The sequence below is a fragment of the Rana temporaria genome, chromosome 3, assembly GCF_905171775.1.
Source record: "Rana temporaria chromosome 3, aRanTem1.1, whole genome shotgun sequence".
In the NCBI taxonomy this organism is placed as follows: domain Eukaryota; kingdom Metazoa; phylum Chordata; class Amphibia; order Anura; family Ranidae; genus Rana; species Rana temporaria.
In genome coordinates, this window is record NC_053491.1 from 317,078,712 (window position 1) to 317,094,041 (window position 15,330).

At 38.6% G+C, this 15,330-nt stretch overlaps 1 protein-coding gene across 46 annotated transcripts in view; it reads left to right on the forward strand.

Moving 5' to 3' along the window:
- The window catches only part of LOC120932487 (protocadherin gamma-C5-like), a 721,441-nt gene extending 706,708 nt beyond the window's left edge, over window positions 1–14,733 (forward strand). For all 46 annotated transcript variants that reach the window (XM_040344923.1, XM_040344929.1, XM_040344928.1 and 43 more), the window contains 2 exons: window positions 5,553–5,641; window positions 12,100–14,733. In XM_040344923.1, coding sequence (XP_040200857.1) covers window positions 5,553–5,641; window positions 12,100–12,314 — 304 coding nt within the window. In that variant the 3' untranslated portion in view covers window positions 12,315–14,733. The remainder of the gene's footprint in view (window positions 1–5,552; window positions 5,642–12,099) is intronic.
- The last annotated feature ends 597 nt before the right edge of the window (window positions 14,734–15,330 follow it).

Genomic DNA, 15,330 nt, shown 5'->3' on the forward strand with positions numbered 1-15,330 from the left:
CTAAACTAAATTTGTTAATTAAAGAAAAAGTATGGCCAAAGCTTATTTGCCAATACTTTTATGAATGACAGGAGTGCAGTTTGTTCTGCACTTCTGTGACCTATTTTTAGCTGACAGTGGGCTAAAGCCCACTGTCAGATGATATCGCTCAGCCAATTCAGGCTGGGAAAAGATCCTGACTGACAGTCACGGCTCTCTGCTCAGAGCAGAGAACTGAGAGATTGGCAGTGTTCGATCGCTCAGTTGTCTCTGCAGAGTCAGCGTGGAACAAATGCAGCATCAGATCGATGCTGCATCCATGTAGGTGAGTATAACATTTTTTTTTGTAAACCCATACTTCTCTTTTAAAATGATTTTACATTAGTGTGAGTTTTATGTAACATAGTAAAATGGTAAAGTGATCACATGCTTTTAACTTTAGTAAAAGCTTCATTCCCCTATTCAACGCTACATTGTGATACACACAGGAAAAAAAATGGAAAAAAACACCTGTCCCCCACATATGTAACAGTAAATTCACATGTCCCAATGATCATCTGCACATATCTGTCCGTGATCACCTACACACATCTGTACATGATCATCTGCGTACATCTGTCTGTGATCACACATTTTGGCTTAAATTTATGACAAAATTCGATTTTATTGGATTTCTTTTAAAATAGAAAGAAGAAAATATATTTTTCTTACAAATTTTCGCTCTTTTTTTCGCTTATCTTGCAAAAAATAAAAAACTGAGTCGTAAAAAAATGCCACCAAAAGAAAACTCTATTTGTGTGAACAAAATGATAAAAAGTTTATTTGGGTACAGTGTAGCATAACCGCGCAATTGTCATTGAAAGTACGAGAGCGCTGAAAGCTGAAAATTGGTCTGGAAAGGAAGGGGGTGAAAGTGCCCAGTATTGTGGTTAAAGGAAATAATTGTAAAAAAATACCACATACTGTATGTATATGTTAGTTGTTGTTTGTTCCCGTGTTACAGTCCAAAAACAATACTGAACATTTTGCTTTTATTTTTATCCTACCTAAAACACACTGGGGTGGATTCAAGAAGCAATTGCGCCTGTGTAACCATAGGTTACACAGCGCAATTGCTTACTTGCCCCGGCGTAACGAGTGCTCCTGATTCAGGAACCTTGTTGCGCCGACTGCAGCCTAAGATCTGCGCGGCATAAGGCTCTTATGCCCGCATATCTTAGGCTGCATTCTAGCGATGGCCGCTAGGTGGCGTTCCCGTTGTGCTCAGTGTATAGTATGCAAATTGCATACTAACACCGATTCACAACGTTGCGTGAGCCCTGCGTATGCAATTTACGTCGTTTACGTATGGCGGTTTTCGCGCAAGGCTGCCCCTGCTATCAGCAGGGGCAGCCCATGTTACGTATACCCGTCGTTCCCGCATCGCGAAATTTGAATTTTACGTAGTTTGCGTAAGTGAATCGTGAATTGTGCTGGACGCCATTCACGTTCACTTTGAAGCAAATGACGTCCTTGCGACGTCATTTGCCACAATGCACGTCAGGAAACTTTCCCGACGGAGCATGCGCTCTACGCTTGGCACGGGAACGCGTCTAATTTAAATGATTCCCGCCCCCTACGGGATCATTTAAATTGCGTGCTCTTGCGCCGGGCATTTTGCCGGCGCGCCCGCGCAATTTACGGAGCTTATGCTCCGTGAATCGAGGGCAGCACAAAAAAAATTCAGGGACGCAGGGCAAAATCGTTGCCCTGCGCCTCCGTAATAAATGCGCAAATCTCTTTGAAACCGGCCCACTGACACTAACTGACACTGATATTAATAAAAAATGTATAAAAAAAAATCTCCCAAAAAATACTGACCCTGAAACATTCACAGAGAGAAATCATGGGAGCTGGCTTCACAGTTCTTGTACAGTATTCCCAATGTGGCTGCAAAAATTTAAATACACTATAAAGATATAAGTGGTAAAAGAGGCTCATTGCCTTTCCTGAGCACTCATTGTACCCCAGTGTTTGAAGAGTTTACCTAAACACCTGTGTGTAGATCAAGGAATACCTCTGCAGCCTTTCTCAATCCACATACTTGACATCCCGCTACATCCCACTACTTTCCTTTGACCTTGATTAGATCTGTAAAGCTATGAACAAGAAGCTGAGAATGCTAAGAAATGGGTAATAGGTCATATTTTATTGCCTTCAACTGAGGGTTTGTTCACCATTCACCATACACAATTGTCAAATCTGCCTGAGGGTTTCAGTCACCCGTACATGCAGTGCCAGATGACCTCCATTCATTCAGCAGTGAAAGGAACTCAGCTCAAATGGTCACCAATTAAAGTCTATACACACAATTACCAAAGCTAAGGGACCGCATGAACCTGTTTTCAAAATAACTACCCTTTAGGACAACCACTAAAAGATTTCAGTGCTTTGGGGTTAACAGATTAGTCTCTTTTTTTACAAAAAAAAAATTCAAGTTAAAACACTGAAACTGAGTATCTGAATGACATACACTATATTACCAAAAGTATGGGGGCGCCTGCCTTTACACACAAATTAACTTCAATGGCATCCCAGTCTTAGTCCATAGGATTTAACATTAGGTTGGTCCACCCTTTGCAGCTATAACAGCTTCAACTCTTCTGGGAAGGCTGTCCACAAAGTTTTGGAGTGTGTCTATGGGAATGTTTCACCATTTTTTTAGAAGCACATTTGTGAGGTCAGGTACTGATGTGGACGAGAAGGCCTGGCTTGCAGTCTCTGCTCTAATTCATCCCAAAGGTGTTCTATTGGTTTGAGGTGCAGGCCAGTCAAGTTTTTCCACCCCAGATTTGCTCATCTAAATCTGTATGGCCCTTGTTTATGCACTGGTCCGCAGTCATGTTGGAACAGGAAGGGGCCATCCCCAAACTTCTCCCACAAAGCTGGGAGCATAAAATTGTCCAAAATGTCTTGGTATGCTGACACCTCAAGAGTTTACTTCACTGTAACTAAGGGGCCAAGCCCAGCCCCAGAAAAACAACCCCACATAATAATCTCCCCTCCACCAAATCATTTGGACCAGTGCACAAAGTAAGGTCCATAAAGACATGGATGAGCGTGTATGGGGTGGAGGAACTTGACTGGCCTGCACAGTCACTTTGGGATGAATTAGAGACTGCGAGCCAGGCCTTGTTCACATCATTGCCTGACCTCACAAATATGCTTCTGGAAGAATGGTCAAACATTCCCACAGACACACTCCTAAACCTTGTGGACAGCCTTCCCAGAAGAGGTGAAGCTGTTATAGCTGCAAAGGGTGGACCAACTCAATATTGAACCCTACGGACTAAGACTGGGATGCCATTAAAGTTCATGTAAAGGCAGGCGACCCAATACTTTTGGTAATATAGTGTAGATGTGAAAGGCAGTTAGATACTGAATGACTGTGAAGGTAAATTTAGTCATGCAGTGATAGTATCTGTGAATGTATGTGGTCAATATGGAGCATATTGTTTTCCTCCGCACAGTGTGTATGGACTAGTGTATTGTAGATAACGGTTTTATGTGGACGCAAATTTTTTTTTTTAAAACAAATATTAGCTAGGATAACAATGGTATAGCATGCAGAAAATAAGCAGGCTCTATCTGACATGCTGCAGCTCCTAATGTACACTGTGAGTAAAGCCAGCCATACATGGAACAGAAAATAGCCAGTTCAGCAGGGGCCAGACAAACTTCGATCCATGTATGGCCAGCATAATTCTGTACAATCTGCCTGTTGGATGAATGCTGCTCAATCAGCACCACCAGCTATAGCCAGCGGTGCTGATCAGTGTTATCTGATGGCTTGGAAGTTTCCCCGCTATCAGAACTGAATAACATCTCGAATGTGTGGATAAGGGAATCAGGTCAGTTTTTTTCATTTAACCTGCTGGTTGAACAAAAAACAATTATCTATGGGGTTCTTAAGCAATATCCATATAGGTGAGGAGCATGTACAACTGTGCAAGATTAACTACTTGCTTACCACCCTATAGCTGTTTTACTGCTACTGGGCGGCAGCTGTGCAGCTGGTCACGTATACTGTATATACAAGACCTTGCAAGACCTTGCACTTTCGGGTAGGGGACACGAATGCGTGCCACCGGCAGCTCTCTTCTGCTGTGATTATATGCAGAGGAAGCCGATTGGTGGATACCAGAGACCTGATGTCCGCTGGCACCAGCCAATTGTCAGGTAGAGACACAGAACTGCAAACTGCCTATGTAAACAAGGCAGATCACCTTTTTGACAGGGGGGAAGGGATGGAGTTTGTGTCCCTTTTACTTCCTCTAGTAAAAGCACCTCACACAGTTCACATACTGTGAACACTAGTTAGGCACACAGTTAACCCTTTGATCTCTCCTGATGTTAACCTTTTCACGCCCAGTGTCATTAGTACAGTGACAGTGCATATGTTTAGCACTGATCACTGTATTAGTGTCATTGGTTTCCAAAAAGTGTCAGTGTGCCTGCTGCAATATATTGCAATCCCGCTGAAAGTTGCACATCACCGTCATTACTACTAAAAAAACACATAAATAAATAAAAATATCCCATAGTTTGTAGATGCTATAACTTTTGCGCAAACCAATCAACATACGCTTATTAGTATTTTTTGTTACCAAAAATATGCAGCAGAACACATTTTAACCTAAATGTATGAAGAAATTTGATTTTTTTTTTTTGATTTTTTTTTTTATTGGATATGTTTTATAGCAGAAAGAAAAAAATATATATTTTTAAATCGTCTGTCTTTTTTAAGTTTTAGCGCAAAAAAATAAAATAAAAATGCAGAGGTGATCAAATACCACCTAAAGAAAGGTAAAAAAGGAAATACATTTTATTTGGGTACTGTGCCGCACAATTGTCTGTTAAAGTAACACAGTGCTGTATCACAAAATAATGGCCTGCTCATGTGGTCAAGTGGTTAAAAGTAAGACTAAAGTTCAGTTTTAACTTCCCGTTCCTATCACACATATACAAGGAATGTGGAAAGCCGTAGCTACAAGGACAGGAAGTCACAGGCAGCAAAAACAACATGGTCAGACATTTTAACCCTTGCCCAATCTACTAAACATGTGTCCCTGTTCAAATTACAAGAAAAGTTTAGCTATGCATAAAACTTGAGCTGGCCATTTCTATCAATGGGACAAAAAACAAGGTTTAACTTAAAGTACATATGTATAATAACCTAAACCTAAAATAATTAAGATAAAATATGCATCTAAAATAGTGTGAGGGAGGAGTTATTATAATGATAACCTTCCTTTGTTAAACAGAAACTGTAGGTGACGTGAAGATGTGTACCAATAAGTTGAATACATATAATTGTCCTGTGGGCAAACGCTATTTTGTATACAGAATTGCCCATCATCATGTTTTGTTTTCTAAAACATAGTTCAGTAATTATAAGAACAGCTTCATCATTGTTGTGTAGTCCTGTAAATTACAGTCTTACCGCTGATGATCTATGTTAGTATTTCTGTGATTTCTTACAATTGCTTTTGTTGTTTAATGGTAATTGTGCTTTGTCATTATGATTTCTTTAGAGCTCAACCCACAGAGGAAGCTGGAGTATGGCCAAACAACCAGTTTGAAACCGAGAGACTTCAGGCGATGATTCTGGCATCCGCCAACGGTCAGTGTTCTATAAAAGCATATGGGAGAACAGCATGTTATATTTAATAATTTATATAGGCTTGCTATTTGTCAGATCCAAGCAAACCATCATTGATAATTTAAAATAGATAAAGGAAAGTGGAGGTGTAGCCCATAGTTGTTAAAATATAGATAAAAAATGTCTGGTGCAAGAATTTGAAAGATATTACATGCAGGGCCACTGTTAGAAATCATGGGGCACAGTCTACCTAACCCCACCCATGACCCCACCCACTCACCTAAAAAAAATTGTAGGGGGGAACAAGTTTGGGCGCATGTTTTTACCATACCCCCAAACACAAGTGTAAATGAGGCCTAAGGACCTTTCGCAAGATTGGTCTTATCGGGTCCGTCTGTCAGTTTTTCAGGGGGACCCAATCGGACCCTCCATTCACCATTATAGAGCAGCTGATGTAAACGGACTTTACACCTGCCTACATCCAATTTAGACTGCTAAATAATCGGAACAGGATCCGTCCTGCTCTGTCTAGGCAGATCGTTCATTTACACTGCACCGCAGTCCATTTACACCGACTGCCAATAGAGCAGAGTGGGCTCAGTCCACAACCGCTTTGCATAAACTGAAAGGACATTGCGCTGTCATCTGCCCTCTTTGCTCTGATCAGTGGGGGATCAGCAGATAGATGCCCGCTGAGTAAAGCGGAGTCCACCCGGTAAGATAGGGGCCTAAAGCAGGGCTGCCCAACCTTTTGAAGAGTGAGGGCCACTTAAGCAACTTGGTAACCAGTCACAGGCCACAATGATCGGAGCAGGCATATGACAGGTCATGGATATTCTATAGACCCTCCGATCTGATCCGCCCAGATGGAAGGGGACAAATTCTCTTCTTTTCTTTTTTTTAGAGGATCGGATTCGAGGTAGGCGGGCTTAAACGGACAAAAGTCTGTTTACATTTTACATAGGGTCCGATTGGGTAGGGCCGATCGTGTGAAAAGGGCCCAAGACTGCTTTCACACTGATGTTCTGCAGTTTACCCTCATCGCGGGTGCAGCGTACTGCACCGATGTCTATCCTGCAGGTTAGCTGAATTTTGCAATAGACTCCACCTGTGGCAAAAGCCGGCGCTGTACAGGAAGCATCGGCTTATGGGGCTCTACTCCGCAGCCTTTTTCTTCCTCTACCTCCAGCTTCATTCACAACACTGATGCTGTGGTATGACGGTTCGGCAACCTGTGATCTGGACTTGCCAACCTGCCATTCCAGAGCGGGAAGTCGCGGGCCACATCAGAGGGCTCTGCGGGCCACTGGTTGGCCACCCCTGGCCTAAAGCCTGTCATAAATGGGTTGAATCCCAAAAGAATTTTCTTTCGAAAATCGTTACTTAGAATTTTTATTATAATTTTGCACCATTAGTAGGCCGCATGAATGGCTGATTTTTGTGCAGTCATTGAATTTGAGTGATCAGGCATGTTGGAAATTTTTGGAAAAGTGAACAAATGTCTTGCTGAAGGAAGTGGCAGTGTGCAAGGCAAGCCAAATCACTCCAGCAGAAGCACAGGGACTGAGAGAGTCAGGACTTTCATCTCATCATCGGCTATGTAAGTCCTCAGGTACGCCTGAAAACAAACTATTTTTATTTGACGCATGCCAGTGCTGCCTTTGGTGGAAATCAATTATTCCGATGAGGATTTCCAGTATATTGACCCTTTATGGGAAGGTGCATTTGACCCATCTGTTAAATAAGGGGTCCATATTATGAGGTGAGCTGCTAATGATACCAGTGGTGAAGACGCTGCACGTTGTCATCCGCATGACTACATGAATCATGAGTAGACACTCTTTGGGAAACTCTTTTTTATACAAACTTTATTCAGCTCATTGTGAAATTTATTTGAGCATCATTTATTGTTTTAGCGCTGCACTCATTTATTTTAATTTATTAATTTAATTTAACTTATTTATTTTAATAATACTGCCAATATACTTTGATACCCAGCAATGCATACATCTAAAATATAATGTACAGTGTTTGAGATTTGACCAACACAAATAGTTGTTTCTATATTAGATCTTTTACTTACTACAGTAGAGGGGTGCCTAAAAGTGGAGTGCTAAATTGCCCTCCGTGTGAATAATATTCAAGTCCATAATATGACAGTCTTTAGAATAGTCAGCCAAAGCATTTGGTTTAGCTGTGACCCCTGCAGATCTATTTGGGACATTGTTAAGTGTTTTTTTTTTTTGCTTGTTTGTGATGTTTTACTGTGTACCAACATGCCATGGCTCAGACTGGAGATTTAATGTGTGGGCATGAACTAGGATTAAAAATAATCCCAGGCATATCAAATGCACAAGCCCACATTTGTGAGTAAATATTGCTTTGCCCAATGCCGTAGTAATCTTTATGAATTGACAACATAATTATCTACCTAATAATTGAGAACCAAGTGCAGAATATGCACTTCAATGAATATTGCTACATTTTTTAAACAGGGATAAATGAGACCAAGGAGGCAATACGAACTCCCTGCAGCCCACAAGATACTCACAATTACAGCTGTTTTTCTGTTGAATGTCTGCTTTGAGATTAGCAGACTTGAGTCTTGACGAGGTGTTCATTGATTATACACAATTGGAATTAATTATTAAAAGGGTCTGAGTGACATACTAAATCTCTTTTTTGCCCCAGGTATTGTATTCACTTTATTATTTAATATCATATCATGGATCAGATGTGAACCTGGTTGGTGGCAAAAAGGGGGCTATTAACTACTTATAGTGGTCAAATTATGTTGACTAAAGCGGGCAATGTATTGTATCTCACAAAAGTGAGTACACCCCTCACATTTTTGTAAATATTTTATTATATATTTTCATGTGACAACACTTTAAAAATTATACTTTGCTACAATGTAAACTAGTGAGTGTACAGCATGTATAACAGTGTCAATTTGCTTTCCCCTCAAAATGACAGGCTGACCCCCCCACCCAACCTATGCAGCAATGCTGTCAGCACTCATACCTCTATTTCCCAAAGATAACCTCTGGATATGACACTGAGCATGTGCACTCAACTTCTTTGGTTGACCATGGCAAGGCCTGTTCTGAGTGGAACCTGTCCTGTTAGACCACTGTATGGTCGTGGCCACCAATCTGCAGCTTAGTTTCAGGGTCTTGGCAATCTTCTTATAGCCTAGGCCATCTTCATGTAGAGCAAAAAATGTTGTTTTCAAATTCTCAGAGAGTTCTTTGCCATGAGGTGCCATGTTGAACTTCCAGTGACCCACATGACAATGGGGGGATGACTAATTGGGTCCAATTTGGACATTTTCACTTAGGGATGTACTCACTTTTGTTGCCAGCAGTTTAGACATTAATGGCTGGGTGTTGAGTTATTTTGAGGGGAGAGCAAATTTACAGTTATATAAGCTGTACACTCACTACTTTACATTGTAGCAAAGTGTCATTTCTTTAGTATTGTCACATGAAAAGATATAATAAAATATTTACAAAAACGTGAGGGGTGTACTCACTTTTGTGAGGTACTCTATGCATATTACTAAATATACAGGGTGGGCCATTTATATGGATCCACCCGGGTGGGCCATTTATATGGATACACCTTAATAAAATGGGAATGGTTGATGATATTAACTTCCTGTTTGTGGCACATTAGTATATGTAAGGGGGGAAACTTTTCAAGATGGGTGGTGACCATGGCGGCTATTTTGAAGTCGGCCATTTTGAATCCAACTTTTGTTTTTGGTGTATCCATATAAATGGCCCACCCTGTAGAAGAATGTATCTAACTTTGCAGTGTTCATAACAATCATCCTATTGATGAGTTGCTTTGCAAATGAGTTTGTAAATAGTTTATTAATTTTACTGATATGGCTACAGTAATGTTTTGTGGTTGAACAAAAAATAAATGATCCAGTCAAGTGTAGGGCCATGGTATTTCAGACTTATAAACTAAAAGTCACATTACTGCTTGCATTGCATAAATATCATAGCAGAAGTTCTGCCATCTGTTATCTGGCTCTTAGGCTGCGTACACACGGTCGGTCAAAACCGATGAAAACAGACTGAAGGACCGTTTCATCGGTCCAAACCGATCGTGTGTGTGGGCCCCATCGGTCAGTTTTCCTTCGGTCAAAAAAAAGAGAACTTGCTTTAAAATTTAACCGATGGACTGATAACCGATAGGTAAAAACCGATGGTTAGTATGCAATCGGTTAACCGATGAAAACGGTCCATCGGTTCGTTCTCATTGGATGGACTGATCGTGTGTACGCGTCATAAGAGTAAGGTGAATTTTTCCATTGACAGAACAAAAATGCAACATGTCATAAGAGTAAAAAAAACACATTGAAATTAGTTTCTTTGGCAAGTTTAAATGTTTATTTTTTGGCATGTATTAATACTTTTTCCAGGCTGAGTATTGTAGCTTAATGATTCACATAAAGTAAATATGAATAGTTATGACTATCTTTTGTATGTTAACCAGTGCCTCAGGCTGACATGAATAGGAAGAGGGATATATATATATATATATATATATATATATATATATATATATATATATATATATATATATATATATATATATATATATATATATACCCTGTATGTATGTATGTATGTATGTATGTATGTATATATCAGCTGATTTTTGCAATTCTGTGTGAGTACTCTTGCAATTCACTCACCATGCTCCACACTATATAGCCAAGGGTTAGGCAACGTAATACATTTATGCCTTAGCTGCTTAGAGATAAAATATATCTGCTTTAAATAAGCTGCTTGAAAAGAAAAGAAAAAAGCTTTACTTTACTAGCTGTGATTAGTTCTACCCTTAGTAATCCCCTCCTTTATCATGTGGGGAAGAGTAACAGCCTTCATTGCAAGATTCTTATTATATACAGTATAGGTATAAATACAGTGCGATTTCTGTGCCATAATGTATTAGCTTGTACATTTAAATTATAGCTAAAGCTATAAAATAAAGTCAGACTGAGAAAAAATAAATAACAAGAGTTCTATAGATATTTCTATGAATATTGTTTGTCATAGTTTATGTGCATATCGATCACTAGATGATCTCATACAGTACATTTTTTCTGCTTATTTGGAGCCACAGTAACTATAAAAGCTCTTGTACCTTAAAGGGGTTTTAAAGTTAGTTTTTTTTATTTTCTAAATACGTTCCTTTAAGCTAGTGCATTGTTGGTTCACTTACCTTTTCCTTCGATTTCCATTCTAAATGTTTTTTTTTCTTTGTCTGAATTTTTCACTTCCTGTTCCTCCTCAGTAAGCTTGCCCCCATCATCCAAGCCGTTCTGGCTGGGGGTTAGTCAGCGTGCTTGCCCCCTCCCTACATTCCTGCAGGGAGATGCTGTGTTCAGGGATGTAGTCCCAAGGGAGGGGGCGAGCACACTTACTAAACCCCAGCCAGAACGGCCCGGGTGATGGGGGCAAGTTTACTGAGGAGAAACAGGAAGTGAGAAAAAAAGGATTTAGAAGGGAAATCGAAGGAAAAAGTAAGTGAACCAACAATGCACTGGCTTAAAGGAACCTATTTACAAAATAAGAAATGAACCTTTACAACCCCTTTAATATTTAACAATGAGAATGCACTGAAAATAGTTGGGTTTGAGATATTAAAGTAATAACCAGATTTAATTAATGACTAAACAACGATTATTTCTGCTGTATCGTAAAGGAAACCTGGTAAAAATGCCAAGGCTGCCATGTTAACTTCTAGTTTAGTTGCTAAACTCAATACTTTGTGTCATTAGCCTAGGACAAGTATGATTAGGATTTCTCAGTCTACTCTGAGTTTCGTAATATGAATACTTATTCAGGGTCAGTAAATCAAAAGGGTCTTTATAACAACACCAATGCTGACGCCATATTCATTTCAGGAAAATTTGCTTTAATGTAGATCTTCCTTTCCAATGCTTCCTTCGTGATCAACTTACATTTTTAGCCCATGATTCGTGTAAACAGAATAAATCAAGTGAGGTCAAGAAATCTGTCACATTCAAGCAGACAAAAAAACATAACAAGTGGGGAAAATTGCAATGATTTTAGATCCAAACAGAGTTTCTGATGTCTTTAAAAACCAAAAATAATAATAATATGGCCGGAAAACACATTTTTAGAAACGAAACCTTTAAAACTCAGACAGTCCTGCCATTGCTGCCAATACAAACTTAGAGGAAAAGAGATCATACCAGGAGCACATGGCAAGCCTTTAGAGTAGGAATGTATTTCTGTTTTGTTTTACAGGCTGGAATTATTAGTATTTTCCATCTTAAAACTATTTTTAAGTAGGATTGTTCTTTAATGTAAAAAAGCTATTTTTCCTAGGATGGGCATACGAATACATTTATAGTTATATATTTGTCATTTGGAGTTCAGATATACAGTAGTTCTTAATTAGCATTAACAACATTTTAACATATTACCTTACAGAGGCTGCTGAAGGAACATCAGGCCTTGGAGGAAGCACAGGCACCATGGGCCTCAGTGCCCGATATGGACCACAGTTCACCCTGCAGCATGTGCCCGACTACAGACAAAACGTCTACATTCCGGGAAGTACACTAACCCCGACCAATGCTGCAGGGAAGCGTGATGGAAAAGGTGGTGGAAACAAGAAGAAGTCGGGGAAGAAAGACAAGAAGTAACCATTTTAGAGCAGTTTACATCAACAGGGCACCATTGTTTGAGAGCTTTTCCATCTTAAAAAGAAAAAGTATTAGGGTGAAGTTGAATGTCACCTTAGGAAAACATATACATAAAATCAGTATCAAGAATGTGTCATCGTTATTTCTGGCTACACAAAATGTCCTTTAGCTGGACATTTGTCTGCTTCTAGCCTTTGTGATGAGAACATTATATTAAAACCTCTGAAATAAGTGCCCTGATATATCCGTCAATATTTTGTACTAGTGCAGGCTAATTACCTAGCTAACGTATGCACTCTTTTTACAAACTTCTTCAATTTGATTTGCTCCCACAGTTCCATCTTGTGGAATTTCTTCCATTGTATATAATCCCAGCCGATATTTATAATTTATAAGCATTCGGGTAATTAAGTGTTTTTTACCTGTTTCCCATTATTTTTCCATTGACTAACTAGTGGCACTAGTCAGTGTGCTAAAAGTAGTGATATGTCACCAAATTTTAAAAATAAATACTCCTAAAGGGCTTGGTATATATGAAGGCAAGCCCTAATAAATGATAAAAAATGGAAAATAATACTTGCCAATATTCTAAATCCAGGGCCAAATTTTGTCCAGCTCATAATCTTTCCTGCTAGGTATTACCCTGCTCATTTTGTCAGTGGGTCTGGAAATATTGGTAATTATGGATAATTTGTGTTGTAATTGCCTACAAGAAGTGAAGGCACCATTATACTAAAACGTGTGTGCTCCACTTGGAAAATGTAAGCTGTAGTCCTAAAAAAAAATAAAAAAAAAAATAGGTTAGCTTGCAAAGTGGCTGCCTCCACTGAGTATAAGTAATGGATACACTTTAACTGAGTTTATTTTGCTTAAATATGTAAAAACAAATATATATGTAGTGATTGTACAACTACTACTTAGCAAGAGTGTCAATGGTCTTGTGCAGTACTTCTTTTAATACTGTACTTGTTGATGTTTTGTTTTATTTTCTGACAGAAAAAATATGTAAGTTCCCCCAACTGTGGATTAAAAGTTTCACATTATTTGATGTAAACACTGATACAATTGTTCATGCCGACTCACTCCTTCAGGGTGTTAAACCGGGTTCTTTACACTTCTGCACACAGAAATGCATGTCTAATTTTCACATGGTGTCTACAGTTTTCCACCAGATGTAGGAACTTTGTTGCATGTAGCCAGCATGGGGGTCATTCATTCTTTATATAGAATGGTTAAAGTAAGCCTGTGTAGTGCAGGGAAAATGTTTGAGTATATTGAGTACTTTCACTTGGGGAGGAGACTAAGACACAAACTAGACTATCCTACATTTTCATAATTAAATGTATATCAAAATAGTTCTTACAGTTCCAGTAATGTATGTGAGAAATGACAAAACATAGTCACATTTCAAAATGCCCTACTGGCTTAAGTTATGAAGCAACTAATGAACTCTTAAGTTCTTTTGAGCGTTAATTTATCTGCTAAAATGTGGAGGCTTATTTAATCAGATAGAGACTAGTGTGCAAAGTGAAGCAACCTATAACATCCTATCAGAAATCTTCTTCTGACTACTATAAACTAAGAAAGATGAAATTAGAATGGTTGATGTGGAAAACAGCACATTGCACATGATCAATACCATTATCCTATTAGAAAATAAGCCTCTATATCAATATTGTTTGCAGAGGGAGGTAGAGTTTGGACACCGGGGTCACTTGCGATATAATACGATGAATTTGGCCAAGCTTCTTTAGAAATTGCCTTTTAGAGGCTACTGACGTTGCTTTTATTAATATACAGTAGTAACTTGCTTTTTAAATTGGGCAAAATTCTTACATTTTATGCCAGCGTAATGTTGCTTTGCTATATTTCTCGCTCCTTCACTTCAGTATCAGGTTAGATAAAAAATAAAAAAAATGCAAAAAAAAAAGGAAGAAAACTTTCATTATCCTCCTCCATGTCTCTTGTAATAATAGTAACCATCCTCACTGCTTGTAATACTAATAACTAAGGCAGTAACGTGAGTCTTTTAGCGATAGATTACATTTTTGCTATTTTTCTTTTCTTTCTATTGAAACAAAAAAGAATATGTCATTGTAGAGATACTATTGTGTTGTAAGAATGAAGTGCTTATTTCATCCCAGTAGCTAACTTGTGAACAGCAGTATTTTAATATTCTCCTATCTTTACGTGTGGTTTGTGATCTCAATGTACATGAGTTGAATTGCATCTGTCCTTTTTAAATGTGTCTAATACTAAACTACTATATCTACATATTATATAAATATATATAGGCTTATTCCCCTCCCTGTATCCATATACCCATGTCACTGTATTACATGCAAGTTTTATACTCTGTTTTTATATTGCTTTCTTTCTTCGGGAGAAAAAAAAAATGAATAAAATGTTTTCTTCAAAATTCCAGTGTCTGGGACCCTTTGTTATGTAGATGATTGTAGTGCTTGCTTCGTATTACACAAAGCACAGATAAGTCTTCTTATTTCCTTGGAGAGATTGCTGCCTTGCTAAGCTTGTTAGAGATGACCCATATTTCTTAATGATTTGTTTGGTATGGCTGTGGGCTCAATGTGAGCGTGCCTGAACATGTGATTTACAGAATGGCCCAAAAAAATGCATATTTTATCATGGAAGAGATAAGAAATAGGTAAGACCAGCTGACAAAATAAAGACAAAATAACTCAACCTTGTATTGTGGGTTACATTTATCCTTCCTCTGTCTAATCGTTTTAAATTATTGTAATTTGTTGTGTGATTTATGACACCTTGAAAGTCTTTGTACATTTAAATTCTTTGTGTTTGTAGAACAGTTTTTTGTATGACTATTTAGATTAACTTTAGTGACACTAAACTTTGGTTAAAAAAATAAATACATTTAAGTATGTATTCTTACCTCACATATGTTCCTTCTATTGCTCTCAGTCTCCCCCAAATCTTCAAATCCCATTTTTTTGCTGCTTTGATCTGACTTCCTGTTAGCGGATGGCTACGTTCGTAC